Source organism: Natrix helvetica, assembly GCF_964273705.1.
Source record: "Natrix helvetica genome assembly, chromosome: 4".
Lineage (NCBI taxonomy): Eukaryota > Metazoa > Chordata > Lepidosauria > Squamata > Natricidae > Natrix > Natrix helvetica.
This window is the reverse complement of record NC_138550.1, coordinates 52,974,644-52,993,937: the sequence shown is the minus strand read 5'-3', so window position 1 is coordinate 52,993,937 and position 19,294 is coordinate 52,974,644. Positions and strand designations below refer to the sequence as shown.

Here is a 19,294-nt window from a genome sequence, read left to right as displayed (position 1 = left end):
TCAATGTGTAGACACATTGAAGTTCTACTAATGGCATCATGGTTTCTAAACTGCCTTCACCAGTAATTAATCAATTCTCAATGGAACTAAATTATTATTTGGGTTGATTGCACAGGCAGCCAGATGTTTAGATTGGATTTGGCATTTTTATTCACCTTATTATTACAGTTAGCACACAGCCAGCTGTTTAGATTGTATTTGGAATGTTTATTCACCTATTGAGTCCTTCCAAAGGACCTCAGATAGGCAGAAATTGTTTGAGGGTATTAAATGCGTTTTTTCAGGATATAAGCTGTTCAAAGTAAAATTGCCTTTTGCAATTGACTGATGGTGATTTTGTCCATGCCAATGGTGTTCAAGTAGTGCTCCAAATGTTTTGGGATTACACCTAAATTATCTATTACTGCTGGCACTATCTTAGCTTTCTTTTGCCATAATTGTTCTACTTCTATTTGCAGGTCTTTTGTGTTTTTATTATTATTATTATCCTTTAATAGTGGTAAGAAGGGAGGTAAAGGAAGACATTTCTTCCTTTAAAATACCTTTCAGAATAAGCTGTTATTCATTTGAATGTGTGCCACATAAATTTTGTTTCAGGAGTGTATTTCATTGATAATGAGCTATTAACCAAACAACTCAGCCAATTCATGAACAAATATATTGGATTGCATTTTTGTATATTTTGGTGGCAATGCAAAGCATGCATTTTATGTTTATTAAAAAGTAGCCAAAATTTCTTTTTTTATTACTCTTTTCCTTTAATTTACTTAAAGGAAAAGAGCTTGGTTTATGTTCTCCAACTCCTGCTTGTATGAAACTGTTTATCAAAGCATATAACAAGTTTGTGTGGAACAACAAGCTTTCAAAGTTCAAATATATATTGGAGAAAAAAAAGATAATGGCTGTTTTTATTAATTAGGAACCAACTGTCCCAGATTTGATATGTAGGATTACAACCCTAATCATCAGCCATGCTGGCTGGAAATAATTGAAATCTTAGCCCAAAACATCTGAGGTTTCTCCAGTTAGAGAGGGCTGATTAAAGCCCCCTCCCCCCCCAAATAACCTAGTGTTCATTTGGCATTAATTACAGCATGGGTGTTCTCTTAGGATTAAAAGAAGGTGCATTCATGGACTGAACTCCTATAATTAGCAATATTGATATTTTGTGGAGGGGGGGGAAGGGGAAGTCAAGAATAGATGTATAATTTATTACAGCAGCTTTTGGTAGCTTTTTGTAGCTAACTGATTATAGCTATTCTATTCTTGACTCCTTTGCTTAAAAAAACTTAATGGAATTAAAAATTTACTTGAAAGAATTATGCATGGACGTCCATGAATAACTATAACTCTTAGCTCCATCTTATTAACTAAAAGCAATTTAGAGATAAATACAATGAATTTTAATGAAAAGCAAAGAATGGAAAATTGTTTAAGTGGCCAAAGAAACTTTATCCTATTGTGATGCAAGCCAAGCTATGCCAGCTATATGTAAATGTATGCAGTAGCTTGTGTGCATGTGTCCACTTTGAAGTTGCCATCTGAATATAATTCTGCCTTTGTGATTAAATCAGGCCATTACATTTAATCTCACTTAATAGTAAGAAACGCTCTTTGTTGTTTTCTATAGGAAACATATTCTGCCCCTAACATATACAGCTTGGCATTCAGACTTTACTATTAATCCCCGATGGCTGATAATTGCTTCATCTCCAAGTTCTCTGTTCAATTCACAAGAGAACTGATTGCAACTATTCTTCCCCTATACATTAATGCACTGTTTTGGTCTTACTTCTTTGGCTCAGTGAACCCTATCAAGCTGTCCACATTTTCTGGGCATGTGGATGTATTGTAAGTTGTTAAATTAAATTCTGCACTGCTCCCCCCCCCCCTTCTCAACCATCAGAATCTATTAGCACCACAAGTTAGCTTGGCTATCAACTAAAGGTACTTTTCTACCCAAGAACCTGATTTTTTTTTAAAAAAATAGAACAAAACACAAATGTCTATTTCATGTGCAAATCTGTGGTCTTCCACCTGATGACTTTCTACTTAAAATTTCATTACCACAGCTGGATCAGTAGTTTGTCTTGATGTTCAATCATTGATCTTACAGTTGTGAAGTTTCTCTAACTTTCCTCGGGGTTGAGATTTTGAACAGAGAGTGTGAAGAATTCCACTACGTGTTACCATGAAATGTATTTTTAATGAAGCTCAAAGCAAAATTGTATCTCAACTCTTTACTGTGTGCATTTTCCATTTGGCATAATCCATCTCAGACTGAGGAAAATTGTTATTTATTGTTATTTATCACCTCGTAAATTTAAGCATCATGCCTTAAAATATTGGTTGAAGAAAAGCAATATTAGAAAGAGGCCATCCTGCCCAGAATTCTGAGCTTCCCAAATTTATGTTATAAGCTAAACTAGCTGGACCCCTGGCTATACATTAGACCTCTTCTTATGTTCTTTACAATACAATGCAAAGCTTCTATAGACATTTCTCAATAGTAATTCCAGGGTTCTTTTTCTAGTAAGGACACGGATCCTACCCAATATTTTCATTCATCCATTAATTAATATTGATGTAGTTAGTCCCGGTGGTTAAGTGCACAGTGGTTCAGAAAATACACTTGCAAACACTGCAAGAGATGGATACTCCAAAGTACTGCAATTAAATAATCATTTCTTTTGCAGCCATTTAGCTTCCATTTCATAAAAGAGGAGGAGGAGGATTTCTCTGAATTCAGAGGGCAGCTCTAAAAAATATTATCTGGAAAAAATTGTCAGCTGGGGGTATATTTACCTATCTGATTTTGATTTGGACCATTTCAAATTCTGTTTTCTGTATGCCAAAATTATTTGAAATAGAAATCAAAGTGAGATTGACTGTATTATAAAACTAATTGATGCTGATGTAACTATTTTTGTACTTCCGGGGTTGGGGGGATACATGTAAAATTTCAAATCAAATGAAAAAAAAACTTAGTTGGAACCACATGTAGCAATTTCAGCCAGGATAGAAATATTTGCGATGTATGTGTGTGTAATTTTCAATTAATCATGATTAATTTGATTTCTTTCAGAAGTATAGTCACCTTTGTGCCTATTTTTTTGCATAGAATATTATTAAATATTTATTAAAATGGAATACACACTCTTGGCATCAATTAATTAAAGTAAGCTGAAAGTAGATTGCAATCTACTGGCAGAACTCAGAATTATCTGTGATAGATGAGCAAAGCTTTTTTAAATTTTTTTTGACTTGTTCAACAATAATCTTCCACTTTTTAAATTATACCACTAAAAATTAAGAGAAGATATAACCAGGAGTGAATATTTGCCTGGAACAAAACTAGACTCTGACCCAACACTAAAATAGCAAGCCTGCTAGGTATGGTAACTATTACTTAACTGTGGCTGATATTCAAAAAACTAAGTATGGTTGGCCATTGGTCATATTTGGAAATTTCAGAGCTGAAAGTTGAACTGGAAATTAAAAAGAAAGCCCCAAAAGAAAGCAGTGGCCACCTACCTTCACATTATTGTCAATACAACTGCCTGGAAGGTGGGGAGGGCCCGGGTGGTTATCGGAAGTTGAGCTTGACTGCAAGGAATTATTACTTTAGTAAACAACACACCAAATTCCTGGTCTTAGAATTTAATTCTAATTATGTAGATGTCCATAAAAGCCATTTTGCTGATTGCTTATGAGGAGAAACAGATCTGTTCTCCTTTGTACCTCTTTCTCCTTTAGAAGATTCTACAGCTGGTTGGGTTGCAAAAGGGGAAAAGAGGATTCTATATACTAGTGGAAGTCTGTTAGTATGACTTCTGATTCTGTCTTCTATACTCTTGTTTATGTAGATTCAATGGAGAAGTGGCAGATGTGAAAAGTCTAGTTAAAACAAAAGAGAACAAAACCAAACTACAAAGTAGATACTTGAAATCTGCTCACTCCTGATAGAATGTGACCGAATGGCACTCATGGAACAATTCCCTATGCAGGTATCCACCCAGATTACTCATAATGTAAAGAAGTGCCGTAAATTAATAAGGCTGCAGACGTTTTTCCCTAATCTCTTCCCAGGAAGTTAATCGATCTTTATGTGCAAATGCTGTTCTACTTCATCAATGCATCAACTCTCAGGAGCAGGAAAAAAATATTATAGTGTTGCATAAGCAACATGGACTCTATAAGGTAAAGGTTCCCCTCACACACATGTGCTAGTTGTTCTCGACTCTAGGGGGCGGTGCTCATCTCTGTTTCAAAGCGAAAGAGCCAGCACTGTCCGAAGACATCTCTGTGGTCATGTGGCCGCGTGACTAAATGCCGAAGGTGCACGGAACGCTGTTACTTTGCCACCTATTTTTCTACTTGCATTTTTATGTGCTTTCGAACTGCTAGGTTGGCAAAACCTGGAACAAGTAACGGGAGCTCACTCCATTATGTGGCACTAGGGATTCAAACCGCTGAACTGCCGACTTTTCTGATCGACAAGCTCAGTGTCTTAGCCACTCACACTGTGTCACTTGGCACTCTATAGCTCCATTCAAACAAAGGTAGTTCTCCCTGTAATCCAGATCACAAAGAGCAGCTATAAAACGTGCCCTTAAATTCAGTTTATAATCATCCACGTTTTAGTTATTTCTATATTCTTTAGAATCCTTTCAGATGCAGAGAATCTCAAGGAAGAGTTATGAGCTTAATAGTAACAACTTAAATATCTGAAATCTCCAGGTAAGGCTTAAACTTTGGTTTCCAAATCTAGACAGTCATTGCCAAATAATATCAACAATATCAGGCAAGTTGAACCAATTCTCTGACTCAGTGTAAGGCAGCTTCTGACATTTCTGATTCTTGGCTAGTTTTTGTACTGTAAAAGCTATTGAAGAGAGGAAACCATTTTTTTTTTTAAAAAAGTTAAAAATCCACAAGGATTTTTAAAAGATTATTCAAACCATGTTTTTAAATGTTAAATATTTTAAAGGAGTGAATTTGTGATGTGACTCCATTATTATTGACATCCTTCCATCTGTTATTTCTTTTGTTTTGTTTTCTATATTTTGAAATATTTTTATAAGTGGTTTTAGCTTTGTTGTACGCCCCCAGCGTCACTTTTATAAATAAATTAAATATATCCCATACATGAGCATTCCAGCGTTTTATTATTTCATCTGATGAGTAGTTTCCCCCCCCCCCCATTTTTCTGAAATTAATTGTGGAATTCAGAAATGGAAACTTTCTACAGGCAATCTTTGACTTACAACCACGACTGGGATCAAAACTTTCATCACTAAGTGATACATTCATAAAGCGCGATGTCATGTAACCGCATCTCTTAGCAGTGGTGATTCCACCACTCGCCAGTGTTATTAATCAAATTCCATTGGTCAATAGTTGAGGACCCATCCCAATTCAAGTCTTCAAACCTCAACTGCCCCAGTCCAGTCCCAGCCAGAGTCACCCTTGCCACCCTCAACTCTGAGACTCTCTTCACTGAGGTGTGCCTGCTCTGACCCTTCCCAAGGCAGCTGTGAAGCCATCTTCTCCAGATCTCATGAAAAAACCATGCATGGCATGAGGAAGGAAGTCTCATGTGGCCAGCAGCTGCTTTGTAAGGGACCAGACCAGGAATATATGGTCAGCAGCAGGAGGAAGAATATGGTGAAGGTCAGCTAGGGCAGCAGGGGCCACGGAATGCAGGGTGTCACTGGGCATAGATGGGGGAAATAAGGAGGGGGGAGTTGGAGTGCATCTACCATCGTAAACATGGGTGAGGTAACAAGCACCCAAATTTTGATCACACAACCATGAGGCCACTGCAAAAGCTGTAAAATCAGGGACCAGTCATAAGTCCCTTCGTTCAGTGCTGTTGTAACTCCAAATAGTCACTCAATAAATGGTTATAAATCAAGGACTACTAGTACAGTCCTTGATGGAGGAAGTTGCAGCTACACCTTGAGATCAACTACCTAGTCCTAGGCATAAATTCTGAAATCTTCAGCAATTTCTTAGTACATACTGAGTACATATATCATGTTACGTTTTTTTAAAACCAAGATTTGTAGAACTATGGTGTCCTTTTCAGGTATCAGTCTAGGCCATTCAAGATTTGCTAACTTTTCCAAGTCAGTCGGTCTGAGGGAGGGTTTGGATAGTGGACAAGACCAAAAATTGCATTTATTATTCCTATTTTACACAGACCTTCCTGCCTTGCTTTCCTATCCAGATTAAATCATCTCACCAAAGATGTTTAAAGAACATAATCCTTATAAAATATTCTCTGTTCATTGTGCTGTTACTGGCCATGTTCCTACAACATGGTGAGCACTTTAAATATTGCAAGATTTTAAACTCACTGTCTATGGTTCTTTATATGATGTTTCAGACCATTATTTGAAACTCTACTTGGGTGCCATCTTGGATCCATTACTTGAGCTCTGTAATCTGAATGACACAATGTCATTCAAATGTCAATTATAAAGCTGCATATGGGGTGCTTAAAGCTGGTACCAGTTAAGGTTTCTTGTTCAGTATATTGCATATTACCTTTCTGCTGAAGTAAGACTCCCTACCTATTCTGTAGCTCTTGTGGATCACTAAATTTTTCTCCCAGAAAAACCAAATAAAGTAACTGATCCTGCTTTTCATTGTAGAGATGTGTCAAACATCTATCTTCAATTTAATTCATTCAATCTCTAAAGCATATTAAATGTTTTGGAGTAACTACATCGAATGGCATGTATTCTGTAGCAAAACTGCGCTTTATAGCATCCACATTCTGCTTTTAATATAGTCTGTCCTAAAAATGTTTGATTAATTTTGCTCTGTATTACCTTGTAAATCTAAGCACCAGCAGTTCTTCAGATATCCAGTGTGATTTTCTGACTATACAGTTCTAGATATGGTGCAATATTCTTGTAGCTTAAGTTGGTATTCTTGGCATTGCTATAGAGATATCTTCATTTTTGCTGTTACAGAAAAAAATATTAACATCATTTTAGATTAATCCATTACATTAAGACAATAATAATACACCAGAGTACTGTGCATGCAAATTGATGACCACAATATTGGTAAGAAGCCTACAAGCACTCCACTCAAAGTTGTGAAGTCAGTACATTCATGTCTTCTCTCAGTGCAATTTAGAAGTGCTCTGATAAATTCTGTTCCTGGTTCCTTAAAAGTAAGGCCCAGTAATTCAGTGGATCTTATTTCCTAATAAGTGAGCTTAGGATTGAAACTCTAATATTATAAATGTGATTGCTATATAGATAATTCAGTTGCTGGCATTGAACAAAAGTATGCGAATAACACTGTATTTAAACTAGTTTAAATAAAATCAATCAAGAACCCATAACACTGGGATATTAGTACATAAGACGAACTGTTCTATAGGATTTAACTTCTCCATAAGCAGAGACATGTTGCTTTATGTAATTTTTGAAAACCAAAAATTATTAAGTATTATTTTCACAATGCAATAACTCTGGATTGTGACTGATAAGACAATCTACAACTAATATAAGTAGCCAATAAAAATACAAATGTCAGTCTCGGAATTGCAAAGACTTTCATCAATAGAAGAGAGACTAGTTATTGTACTGGACAATGGAACAGTAGGACTTAAGCAGTTAAATTTCACTGATTTCATCGGAAAAAAGCCTGAGCACATCTTGGAAATTAGGGACACAAATGTGATCTTATACATCTTGATTGAAAGAAAATTCCACTTAGGAATTTAGGAGCAACTAAATTCCCCCCCAAAAATTACATGACATTTTGATTACTTAAGTAATGGTTGGCTGGTATATCTGTTAAGGGGATCCAAAGCCGGCTTGAAAACTCTGCTCAAAGAATACTCATTGAATTGCAGTTAAGTGTCACAGGGCTAGGCTTGATTCATTATTTTCATTAATGTGGATAAATAGGTGGAAGCAAGTGCTTAACAGGTTTGCAGATTATAAAAAATGGAGTACAATAGCTAATATATTAATAGACAGAAAAAACCAAGATAATCTAGATATATTGACTAAAAAAGAATGAAATTTAATAAAGTTCTTCATGTAGAAAAAGAAATCAAATACAAGATATCGAATGGGGGAATCAGTTGCTAAATATGAATCAGTTGACATAGTTGCTGAAAAGGCAAATACAGCTTAGTATACTTTTCAAATCCCAGAAGTAGAGTGTTATATTACATTCTTAGTATCATGAGTTTCTGGGCGTTGCCACTTAAGAGGGAATCTGAAAAACTGGAACAGGTGCCCAGTATAAAACCTTACCAAGATTATCCAAACACTGAATATTTAGCCAGGAGCTCAACTAGAATCTTATGGCATTTCTGAATGTCACCAAGCCATGACTGAAGTGTTTGAAAACTTCTCTCCTTGCTGTATTAGATGCCAAAAGTCACTACTGGTTGCCTTACAAGAAGAGCCTGAAAGAACTGGGCATGTTTAAAACCCGAAATAATGAGGATGGTTAGAATCATACTTTTCAAGTGCCTGAAAATGGCTCCTATAGAAGAAAGGCTTGTTCTCTGCATCCCAGAATGTGGGACATAGAGTAAGATGTCCAATTACAGCAGGTTATTCCAATTGATAAAGCAGTTTGACAATGGAACCAAATGCCATGGGCTGTGACTCTCCTTTGCTGGATGTGCTCAGTCAGAGGCTGGAGGCCATTTGTCTGGAATGCTTTCATTTGGATTTTGCACCAAGCAGAGGAAAGTTTCTTCCCTTCTGGTCTTCCATGAAATCTTGTATAGATCTTAACAGGCTTGTACTGATTTCATGTCCTGTGCAAATCTGCATTCATCACATGGCCACCTTGGGTCCCAGTTGGACTAGTTATTTGGACCTATTTAGTATAATTGCCCCATTCTCCCCCTCTCTTTCAAATTTGTACCCGAGGGCCAAAATCAGCCTTTCCTCCCAGGGATTGCGTAACCGATTTGAGAGGAAAACGTGCAAAACCGTCCTTTTCAGGGTCCTTTAAACATTTTCGTCTCTCTCTGCCCCCAGCTGTCGCTCCATCCAGATCGAATAATGCAAATAGGAGAAGCCGCGAGGATCCTTGAGCTCTCCGGGCCCCGTCCTCCCACCCGCTTCCATTGCAGCCTGCTGGGCCCCCTCCGTTTCCATCCTTCCTCAGCTCAGGAGGGCCGGGCTCATTTGGAAAACTGCGCCTGCACAGCGGCCACCCCGAAGGCGGAAGGGAACAAGTGGGGGAATTTGCAAGCGGCGCAGGAGCAAAGGGTCGCCCCATCGGGCAAGCGCCCTTGGCCGCACTGCTCCTCTTCCAGGGCCGCCGAGAGGTATTTGCTGGCCGGTCGCAGCCTGTCCGGCTGGTGGTGGTGGTGGTGCAGGTGATGGTGGCTGAGCGGGCCCGGCGTTAGCAGCACCGGGCCCGGGGCGACGGCGGCGGCGGCGGCGAAGAGAGGCAGTCCAGCCAGCAGCAGCCTGGGACCCGAGGAGCCGCTAATCTCCCCTATGATTCTCCGGAGCTCTTGCAAGGAGCTGCCCAACAAAAGAATGTAATTCCGAGCCAAGAGCAGCGTGGCGATCTTGGAGAGCTTCCGCCCCGACGAGCTCTGGCAATGAGCCGTCGAATAAGGCAGGATCACCTCTCGCAGCGCGTCCATGGCCAAGTTGAGGTCCTGCATCCGCTTCCGCTCGCGGCTGTTGATCTTTCTCCGCAGCTGCTGCTGCTCGCTCTTGCCACCGCCCGCCCGGCTGGTCCCAGTCCCGGGTCGCGTCTGAAGCTGCTCCGCCGCCAAATCCGGCCTGCTCTCCTCCGCTTGTTTGGGAAGCAAGGCGGGAGGGGCCTGCGTGTAGCGAACCAGCTCGTACGAAAAGTGTTGCCTCAACATGGTGGCCTTGCGGGCTCTTCAGAGCGGCCGACGGGCTGTCATCGCCTTAAAAAGCTCGTGAGGAGAAAAGGCGGCAGGGAATTGCGGGGGTGGGGGGGGGAGGCTGCGCGCGCGCTCGGAGACCGGTTTGCAAAAGGGGATAAGGATCGACCGATCAGTTACTTATTTTAATCTCCCTGCTGCGATTAGCGCCGAGATGTGAGGAAATGGATTATGGAGCGCAGATCCTCTAACTCCAACCCTGCATTCGAGCGAAGGAATGACAGGCTGCAGCCAATGGGGGTGCAGATCTGGAGGAAAAGAGGCGCTCATTGGCTGCCACTAAATGCTCAGGGAAACCGTTGCGGTAGGACAAGACCTTTATTGTGAAGTCTGGTGCTCCGGTTTTTCAGCTTTTGAGTCTCCTGGTTGCTTAGGCCAAACTTCCAAAAAAAAAATCCCGCCCTTCACCTCTGTTTTCTGATTATTGCTGATATTATTCATGCCCCTTTTTACAGGTGCAGAATTTATAAACAGGCATTTCAGATGACAATTTTAAAATAAAATAGGGCCAAGCTCATGGGCATCCCAGAGATAGATCTCTATGGAGATTCTCAGTTATCCAGGTCATGGTTGTCCCAAAGGTGCTTTTTTCAAGAAGCACCTGGACTTTATGGTTTTTCTTTCAAGACGTTTCGCTTCTCATCCAAGAATCCTTCCATTCCCCACCATCCAGTCGAAGAAGCTTCTTAGATGAGAAGCAAAACATGTTCAAAGAAAACCAGAAAGTTCAGTTGCATCTTGAAAAAGCACTTTTGGGACCTCAAAGATAGGTTCACACATACTCTTATGCACTTCTCTGGATTAATGTCTGTCAGCTTTCACTTTCCTCTGCCCTGTGTTTTGTTTTGCATCCAGAATCCCATGTAGAGAAGACAGTTGCGAATAAAAGTTCTTGATATTTTATGTCCCATTTGTGTCTGGTACAATACTGGCAGAGATGAGTCTACCAACCAAGATATATGTCTATCCAAGCCTACTGCTTTTCAGCAGTGGACAATACAATGGCATAGCAAGCAAAGTGTAAGGCTATTATATTCCTATATTTTTCCTTCTCTTAACCTTCATAATTGGAATTCAGAAATATCCAGTTCTCTCTGGCTTCAATCCATGTTTATATACTTGCTTCTTGAATCCCAGTCCTTCACAGTTGATCACAGTCAGAACTAGGAATAATCAGTAGAAACCTCCTGGATGAGATGTTAGGCCATATAATTCAGCATTTTTTGTCAAACAGTAATGAATGGATGCACCTGAGAATATCTAAGAGGTGGACCACGTAGCAGTAACCCCCTAACAGCCATCAAAGAAGTAGCCACTCGTAGCCTGATCTTCTATAAAACTGTTCAGTACCCTTTTAAAATCACCCAAATCAACTGTTTGCACACCTGCTACCATTTCAACTATATACTGTATGGAAACTATTTCCTTTTGTCCACCATTAATTTTCAGTGATGACTTTGAGCTCTAACATTGAGAGAGGGAGGAAGATTTTTCTGTCCCTATCTTGTGTCACCTGAACCATAAGGTGGGTGGCAAATAAATGATTGATAAATATATGCCATTCATGATTTTATGTGCCTTTATTTTATATTGCCTCTTCTATAACTTTCATTCCAAATTAAAGAATACTGTTGCTTTAACCTTTATATAGGAACTGCTGTAGCTCCGTAATCATTTTTGTTGCAATCATTGCATAATCTTGAACAATATAATATGCCTAATATGCCGTGTGATGTATGGACAAGGGTGTGATGTATGGACAACGTTATTTTAGCAATTCAGTTTTCAGTTTTCTTCCTAATGATTTCAAGCATGGAATTTGCCTTTTTTAAAGCAGTTGCAGGCTCAATTGACATTTTTACTGAGCTACACACATGACTTCAAACTCCATAGTAAGTCCATACTATCTCAAACCTCATTAATTAATTTATCTCATTAAATAATCCAGATGTTTTGCATCAGCACTATCACGTGATACTAAAGGGCATTTGCCATTTGAAATCCATTCCTCCAGTTGGAAAAGAGCCTATTGCAGTTTCTTACAGTTCTTTTTGACATTATCACCCTAAAGATTTTGATAGGAACTGCCAATATGGCCTGTTCACTATCACCCCTATGGACCACTAGTATGCCTGTTTGCTCCTATTCTTTTTGTTTTTAACAAGTCATGTGAGAATACAAGATAATGCAGTAGCTTATTTTCTTCTAGTCTAAGATCTAGGGAGAGGAAATCATTGGGGTTTTCTCCGTCCAGTTTGTACTTAAATTTTAATCAGGATTGTATGCATTCATTCAATAGCGGATTATCAGTATAAATTATTCTCTGCTGTTGTTTTAACTGAATTCATGGTGAAATGACCAGCTGTTAGGTATACAGTATATGAAAGCACAATAATCTAGCTGCAATACAGATTACGGGGGGAGGGGGGGAAAGCCTACAGAAATTTATTCAATGACTTTAAATAAAAACATTAAAATATACTAAAAATAACATTTTGATAAACATACATTTATCAAAAATGTGGATAGCTGCTTACTGCAATTAAGTAAAATAACAATATATTGAAACATGGCAAATTTTCTAGTTTTAAAATTAAATGCTTTCATTTCTGTATCTTTTGGCCAGATCTATTTTTTCCAATGAGAAGAAAATTACAGTCTGTGTTAACAGAGAAAAAATGCCCCCCCTCTTTGTTTGTGTGTGTGTGTCTGTGTGTGTGTGTGTAAGGAGAGAGAGAGAGAGAGAGAAGTCTCTTCTTTTACTTTGTAAATGAGTTTAAAATAGGCCATCAACATTGATTTTAAATTTTGGAACAGGCTTAAAAGTATCCTTGTGTGTAGGACAGCTAAACAGTCTTAAAACAATGTGATTCAGTGTGCTGTGAAATTGCATCCACAGATCTGTAAAACTTATTTCAAAGAGTGAATTTCTTTGGAGGTTTAAAAAAAAAAGACAAAACCTCAACTCAAACCCTTTAAGCCATTCTGTAGTTAGCAGTTTAAGCCAATTCCTGTGCAAGCTTTCTCTGGTGCAATAAAAGAGACAGTTTGCTTAGAAGGCGCGAACTGATTTATAGCACAATGGCCAATGGCATAGTCAGGGCTGTTTTTTCTGGGGGTGGGGGGGGTGTCCTTTTATATTTTGTTTTTGTTGCAACAACACCCTGGCAAAAGTCTCAGGAGTCGTCAAAAGAGGCGAGTGATTCTGCTTGCTTCTGGGATGTTCCAAACGGTTGAAACAAACCCGTTCACTGGGACGCCTGGCCAAGTGTGTGTTCCAAGGAATGAAAGGGAAAAACAAAGATTGCTCTGAAGTAATTTCCCTGCACTAAATCCAGCCATCCGGTTTTACTCTTTCTTCATTGAATGGTCAGAATGCAAAGGAAGAGCAGGGCTGAAAGAGAACAACTGGCCAAATGTACTGGCAATGGGAACTGCAAGAGACGGCAGGGACAGCTTGATGCAAAATGACCATTCTTTGCTCTTGGAAGGAAATGAATGATCAATGTTAATAAATGTGTCTTGCCGCAAAGCCAGGGCCAAGTTCCTACGACACCTGCAAAGACAGGAGAAGCTTTATAGATCCAAGCAGCAATCTCTTTATTGGAAACAGACGGGAGGTAGCGGATAAAGAGGATACTGTTTGTCATTTGCCTCATTCCTTTACTGCGGCTGGCTCAAACTTCTTATCTATTTAGGCAGCAGCCATGCCTGCTGCCCTTCTGCATAAAACACCATGAAGGGAACCGGACAGAGAGGGAGTGCACAATTGGCTGCAGAAAAGTTAACACCAAATCTGCATTTCTCCCTGGCTGCCCCAGGATCAGTCTGTGGAAGACAGAAACAGGGGACCTGCAGCATTCCAGATGTCCCCGGACTATAACTCCAAGCCGCCCTGCCAACCAAGCCAATGAAAAAGGAGGTCCAGATTGTAGTAAAATCTGCTAGGGGGAAGAGAGTACCCAAGTTTTTCACCAGTAGTCTAAGGGGTTATTCCACCCCATTATTAGAAAAATGTGAGCTGAGGCCTAGCTTGAAATCCCCACCTTGGATGCAGACAGACTGTCATTCCAGATCCCATAATGTTAGAGTCTGCAGTGGCACAAAACATTTTGAAAGACCCTATAAGATGACTTGAACACTAACTGGCTAACTGTAGAGAGTAAAGAAATTATCTTCCAAGAGATATGCAGAACTGTTACCTAGGCAAAAGGGCCCAAATATTTCACAAACCCAGAATAATAATATTCAGAAGCAGCTCAGGCAGATGCTTCCCCAATTCCTGAAATATAAAAAAGGAGGAGGAGGTAGAGCACATCAGGCTTGCAAGATTCTGTTACTATAGCAATTGCAGTAAAAGTAGTTTAACCTTCCTGTGGGGTTCATTTCCTGGCCTGGTCTACTTAGTGGGGCTGACACCAACCTTGCTCTCTTTTGTAGATGCTTCTATCAAGGACTTCTCTTTAGGATTCCAGCCCAAACCTCAATATCAAACCACATTTGGGGTCCCTGGGATACAGCACTCCAAGTAGGTGTGTCCATAGGGTATTGTCAAAGAAATCAAGATGATGGGCAGCTGTGGCAGTATGACTGAAATTCTGTCTCTTCGTGGAATGTGTTGTGGCCCACCAGATTCAGACATTAAGGAGGTTGAGGAGGAACATGGGCCAGTCCTGGAGTCTGGGGAAGGCTCTGATGAGGGCTCTGTGTCGGAAGCAGAGAGGGGGCCAGAGCCTTCTGACAGTTATCAGCTGCCTTCAGAGTCAGACATCAGTGAGGCAGACGAACAGTCTGTTCCCAGTGTGCGCATGCGCAGGGTTGCGACATGAATGGAACAGCTAAAAAACACGGGTCGACTTGGGAGTAAGGCCACAGGTGGATGATGAATGGCCCCTCCCGGAGGAAATAAAAGAGGAGCGAAAGGGGAGTGGAGTTTGCAGGAGACAATTAGTTTGCTTAATTGGTTTGTGACTCTCTGAGACTCCTTGCCAAGTTTTGCAGATATTGGCTTGTCAGGCCTCCAAGCCAGATAAGGTCTGTGACTATAAATCTTCCCTCGAAAGACTTCGTTGAATGTTAATGACCAGAGTTCACATTAAATTAATCAAAGGGTTTTTTGTCGGGACAAGGAGTTTGCTTCATGCTCTCGGGAAGCCTAGGTCTGAACACAATGCTCATAAAGGTCCCACCATCAAGGCTGCCATCCTGACCTTATGGACCTGACCCTAAACATGCCCCTGATTCCAGTGGTGGGATTCAGCCAATTCGCACCACTTCGGGAGAACCAGTTGCTAACTTTCTGAGCAGTTTGGTGAACTGGTTGTTTGGAAGAAACCATTAAGGCAGAGAACCGGTTGTTAAATTATTTGAATCCCACCACTGCTTGACTCTATGCATAAAAGTAAGGAAGAAGGCAAGATGTTTGCAGTAGAATGTCATGATTCCCAGTTAGACTGAACTCCGAGGAGCTGTTGTTGGAGAACATAAATAAATGAATTTAGAACATCAGGGATTTATCTGTTAGCCAATTGAAGACACTGTTGGGGACCCTTCCCCACTGGAAAAAAATATTTTTGCTACTAGTCTGCTAAGCTGGACTTTAGTAAGCTTATCTTTGGCACTTTGTTAAATGGTGCTTAGTGCTATTAAGTTAAAAATATTACTTTGACATTTTGGCCTCCTTATCTGTACTTGGGAGTCTAATTTATAGAGGGCTGATTAGTCAGAAGAGAGTTAACCACTTTGGAGTATGTCTTTAATTACCATTGTAAGTAATTTGGGTTTTTGTAAATATTTTGGTTTTTTTAAATAGACCTTTTATTAGCAATATCTTGTTTACAAATGGAGATTCATCTTTGTATTTGCCACTCTTTGGGAATCAAAGGAGTTGGAGAGGGGTCCAAAAAACCAAGGGGATTATGACTACTGAGTCAAAGCCCTGTCTCTTTCTAGTGTATGTGTGTGATGTGTGTCATTGCTGCGCCTAAAACAGGAGTAGTTTTCAATCTTGTGGTCATAATCACCATCTTGTATGATCCCTTCTTCTATGATCCCGTTCCCACAGACATCTCTGTTGGAATATGGCAGGGGTGTCAAACTCACGTCATCACGGCATCGTCATGTGGTGTATCATGACTTTCCCCCCCTTCGCTAAACCAGGCATTGGGTGTAGCCAGGGTGTGATGCATCCAACCCGCAGGCTGCAAGTTTGACACCCCGGGATACGGCATGGACAAGCTTTCCAGACATCTTCAGTGCTTTGATATGACTTTAACTATCTAAGATTTGGAACAAAAGCAACGAGGGGTTCTATTGTTGGTATAAGGCAGGAGTGTCCAACTTGTAGCCCGTGGGCTGGATGCGTCACGCTCTGGCCACGCCCAGTCCCGGTATAAAGCTGTATTTATTCATGTGTTTATTGTCTTCAATATTTACATCTGAGGACTGATGGCAGCTGCAAATAGTCCAGGAACCCATACCCCGATGCAAGTCAGTTTTGTTAGCCTTCTAGTAACAGAGACTTAGAAGGGCTCTGCTAGAAACCTGTCTCTCCTTTCTCTCTGTTCCAAGTTGAAGCTGTTTTTGCTCTAGCTCTCTTTCTCCATCCACGTTACTATTAATAATACTTAATAGGAGGTGAGGTATCCTGGGATGCAAGAAGGATTGTCAGCTGACAATTGGTGAAGTTGTTGAAAAGAAATGTTGGTTTCTCCCAAAGTGCACACATGACTGTTCAGGAATTCATGGCCAGCCATATTCTACCAAGTCTTTTCACCCAGATGTTTGATGAGCATACATCATCTCCTCATCCTTTTCTTGGGGTGTTGCTTCTGTTATTATTATTACATGACAACAACGAAGCAAGGTTTTAGTTGTGGTGCAGATGAGAGAAATCCTGCTTTAAAATCAGCTCCAGTTCCCATATGGACAAAAGTGATGGGTAGATGGATCAGTATACAGAATCTTATATTGAAGAAGATAATATGTACCTGTGGTATTACAAAAATATTGGACATTTTCAGAGTTGTCATTTCAGGTACCCAACCCTGAAATCCGATACAAAATCCACCTGAAATCAAATTAGTCTCTTTCTGAATTCCTGTTTTTCTTCCCTTAGAACAGTGGTGGGCAACCCGCGGCTCGGGAGCCACATGCGGCTCTTTACACCCTTTAATGCGGCTCTTCTGTGTGCCGGGTGCCCGCTCCCCTCCCTCCTCTCGGGCTTCGGAGGGAAGCTTCTGCAAAAGCCCGGGCGAGTGACAACCAATTTTGGTCCTATGACTGCAGAATGCTGCAAAATACCATAAATGCAGGCCAGTTGTTGAGTGTTTCAAATGTGATTGGAACACTCAACAAGGTGACCACAGTGTGTGTGTGTGTGTGTGAGAGAGAGAGAGAGAGTGAGAAAGACAGACAGAGGAACAGAGAGAGGGAGTGAGGGAGGGAATCAGAGAGAGACTGACAGACAGACACACACACACACACAGAGACAGAGAGAGACAGAGAGGGGGAGGGAGGGAGAGAAAGATAGACAGACAGAGAGACACACACAGAGTGAGTGATTAAGTGAATGAGTGAGAGACAGACACACCCACATACACAGAGTGACAGAGAGAGAGGAAGGGAGGGGAGAGAGACAGAGGGAGAGACAGAGACAGACACACACACACACAGAGTGAGTGAGAGACAGACAGACAGACACACACACACACAGAGTGACAGAGATGGGGGAGGGAGGGAGAGAGAGACAAAGAGCCAGAGAGAGAGAGAGAAAGAAAAAGAAAAAAAGAAAGAAAGTGGGAGAGAGAGATGAAATTAAAAACAACAACATACAAACCTGACTTACTCAAACTATCCAAGGAAATGCAAGGCCAATGTTCACATTAGTGGTTGTGACTTTGTCAGTCAATGTCAGGATGTAATTTTCTCTACATTGTAAGGCAAATTTTACGGAATTTAACATTATCGATAAATAATATCGTTCTAAAGTTTTTGTTTTATTAGTTGTGTTATTTGTATCCTCCCGACCTATGTGGATACTTGCATGCAGAATATTCTCAATAAAAACTTATTGAAACTAAAAACAGTGTACCATCCTATGTATTTTCGGTTTTAAAAATGTGGCTCTCAAAGTAAATTTCAATCGTGGTTTTGGCGAGATTTGGCTCAGTTGAAAAAAAAGGTTGCCCACCACTGCCTTAGAACATCCTAGGACCGTGATGACGAACCTATGGGATGTGTGCCAGAGGTGGCACATCCGGTCCACTCTGTGGGCAGGTGCACCATCGCCAGCTGCTCTTCCGGGTTCTGTTGCGCGAAGACCAACTGGCCGGAGTGCATGTGCACGACAGAACCAGCTGCTCTCTTCCAAGGTTCCGGTGCTTTGACGCACGTATGCACACGCCTGCATTCCAGTTTTTGGGGAAGTGGGTGGGGTGTCAGTTTCAAAGAAAATAGCTGTTGTGAGTGCGGAGACAGAGAATCAAGTTTTCCTCTCTGATTTAGCCTTAATAATCTTAAGTAAAGTAGGTCTTACCCAAAGCTTTTCAAAATGAACTATTTCATAGTTCCAGAAGCTGTAAGGCTTCAGAGAAATGGATCCGATGAATTCATATATTGTGCAAAATTATATGTATATTCAATATTCACAAGAAGTTCTTGTTATTGTTTTTCAAAATCTCATTACTTAAGATATTAAGACCATACTTTATTTAAATTAAAACGTCTAGCCCTTTCCTACCATGGAATTAAAATGCTGCCCATCATCCTTGAATTAGTATAAACAATGTACTGTTGCTTGTTGCAAGTTCCCATCTGCCTCTATTTCATCTCTTCTGAGTCACAGTCAAAGACCTGCTTTGTGAGTGTGCAACATATTGTTCATACGTTTACCTAACTACAGCTGAAGCTACCTCATCATTATCAAGGACACATCTTAAGACCCTTCCTGTTATATTCCTACCGCCTAGTAATAATGGAGGAACTAAACTTGGTATTTAGTTGCTCCAGCATCAAAGTAATATTTTCTATCTTCTAACATAAATCTTGTTCTATGCATGATTTCTGCTGTTTCAGCAATGATGGTGATATGATCAGGAGCCAAGATCTGGCCAGCTTCCATTGGTCAATTTGGTTCCAGTGCACTAGCACTCTCCCACTTAGCTGTTGAGTGTTGCCTTCCATGGCCTTTGGGGTCCATGTGGTTGGACTGACATGATATCTGACTTCTGCAAACAGTTGCTCATGTAATGGCTGATTGGCACTTTCTGAAGCACTGTCAAATCTAAGGCAGGCTCCCCATGAACAATATTCACTGCTTTTGTGAAGTAGCACTAACTTCTTTCTAGCACTACAAAGACTATTAAACTATGCCTT

General features: G+C 40.5%; 1 protein-coding gene across 1 annotated transcript; it reads right to left on the bottom strand.

Moving 5' to 3' along the window:
- Positions 1 to 7,293: 7,293 nt before the first annotated feature.
- Positions 7,294 to 10,621, bottom strand: OLIG1 (oligodendrocyte transcription factor 1). Its single transcript, XM_081953265.1, has one exon. The coding sequence runs from the start codon at positions 9,875 to 9,877 to the stop codon at positions 9,176 to 9,178; it is 702 nt and encodes a 233-aa protein (XP_081809391.1). The 5' UTR covers positions 9,878 to 10,621; the 3' UTR covers positions 7,294 to 9,175.
- Between the last annotated feature and the right edge of the window lie 8,673 nt (positions 10,622 to 19,294).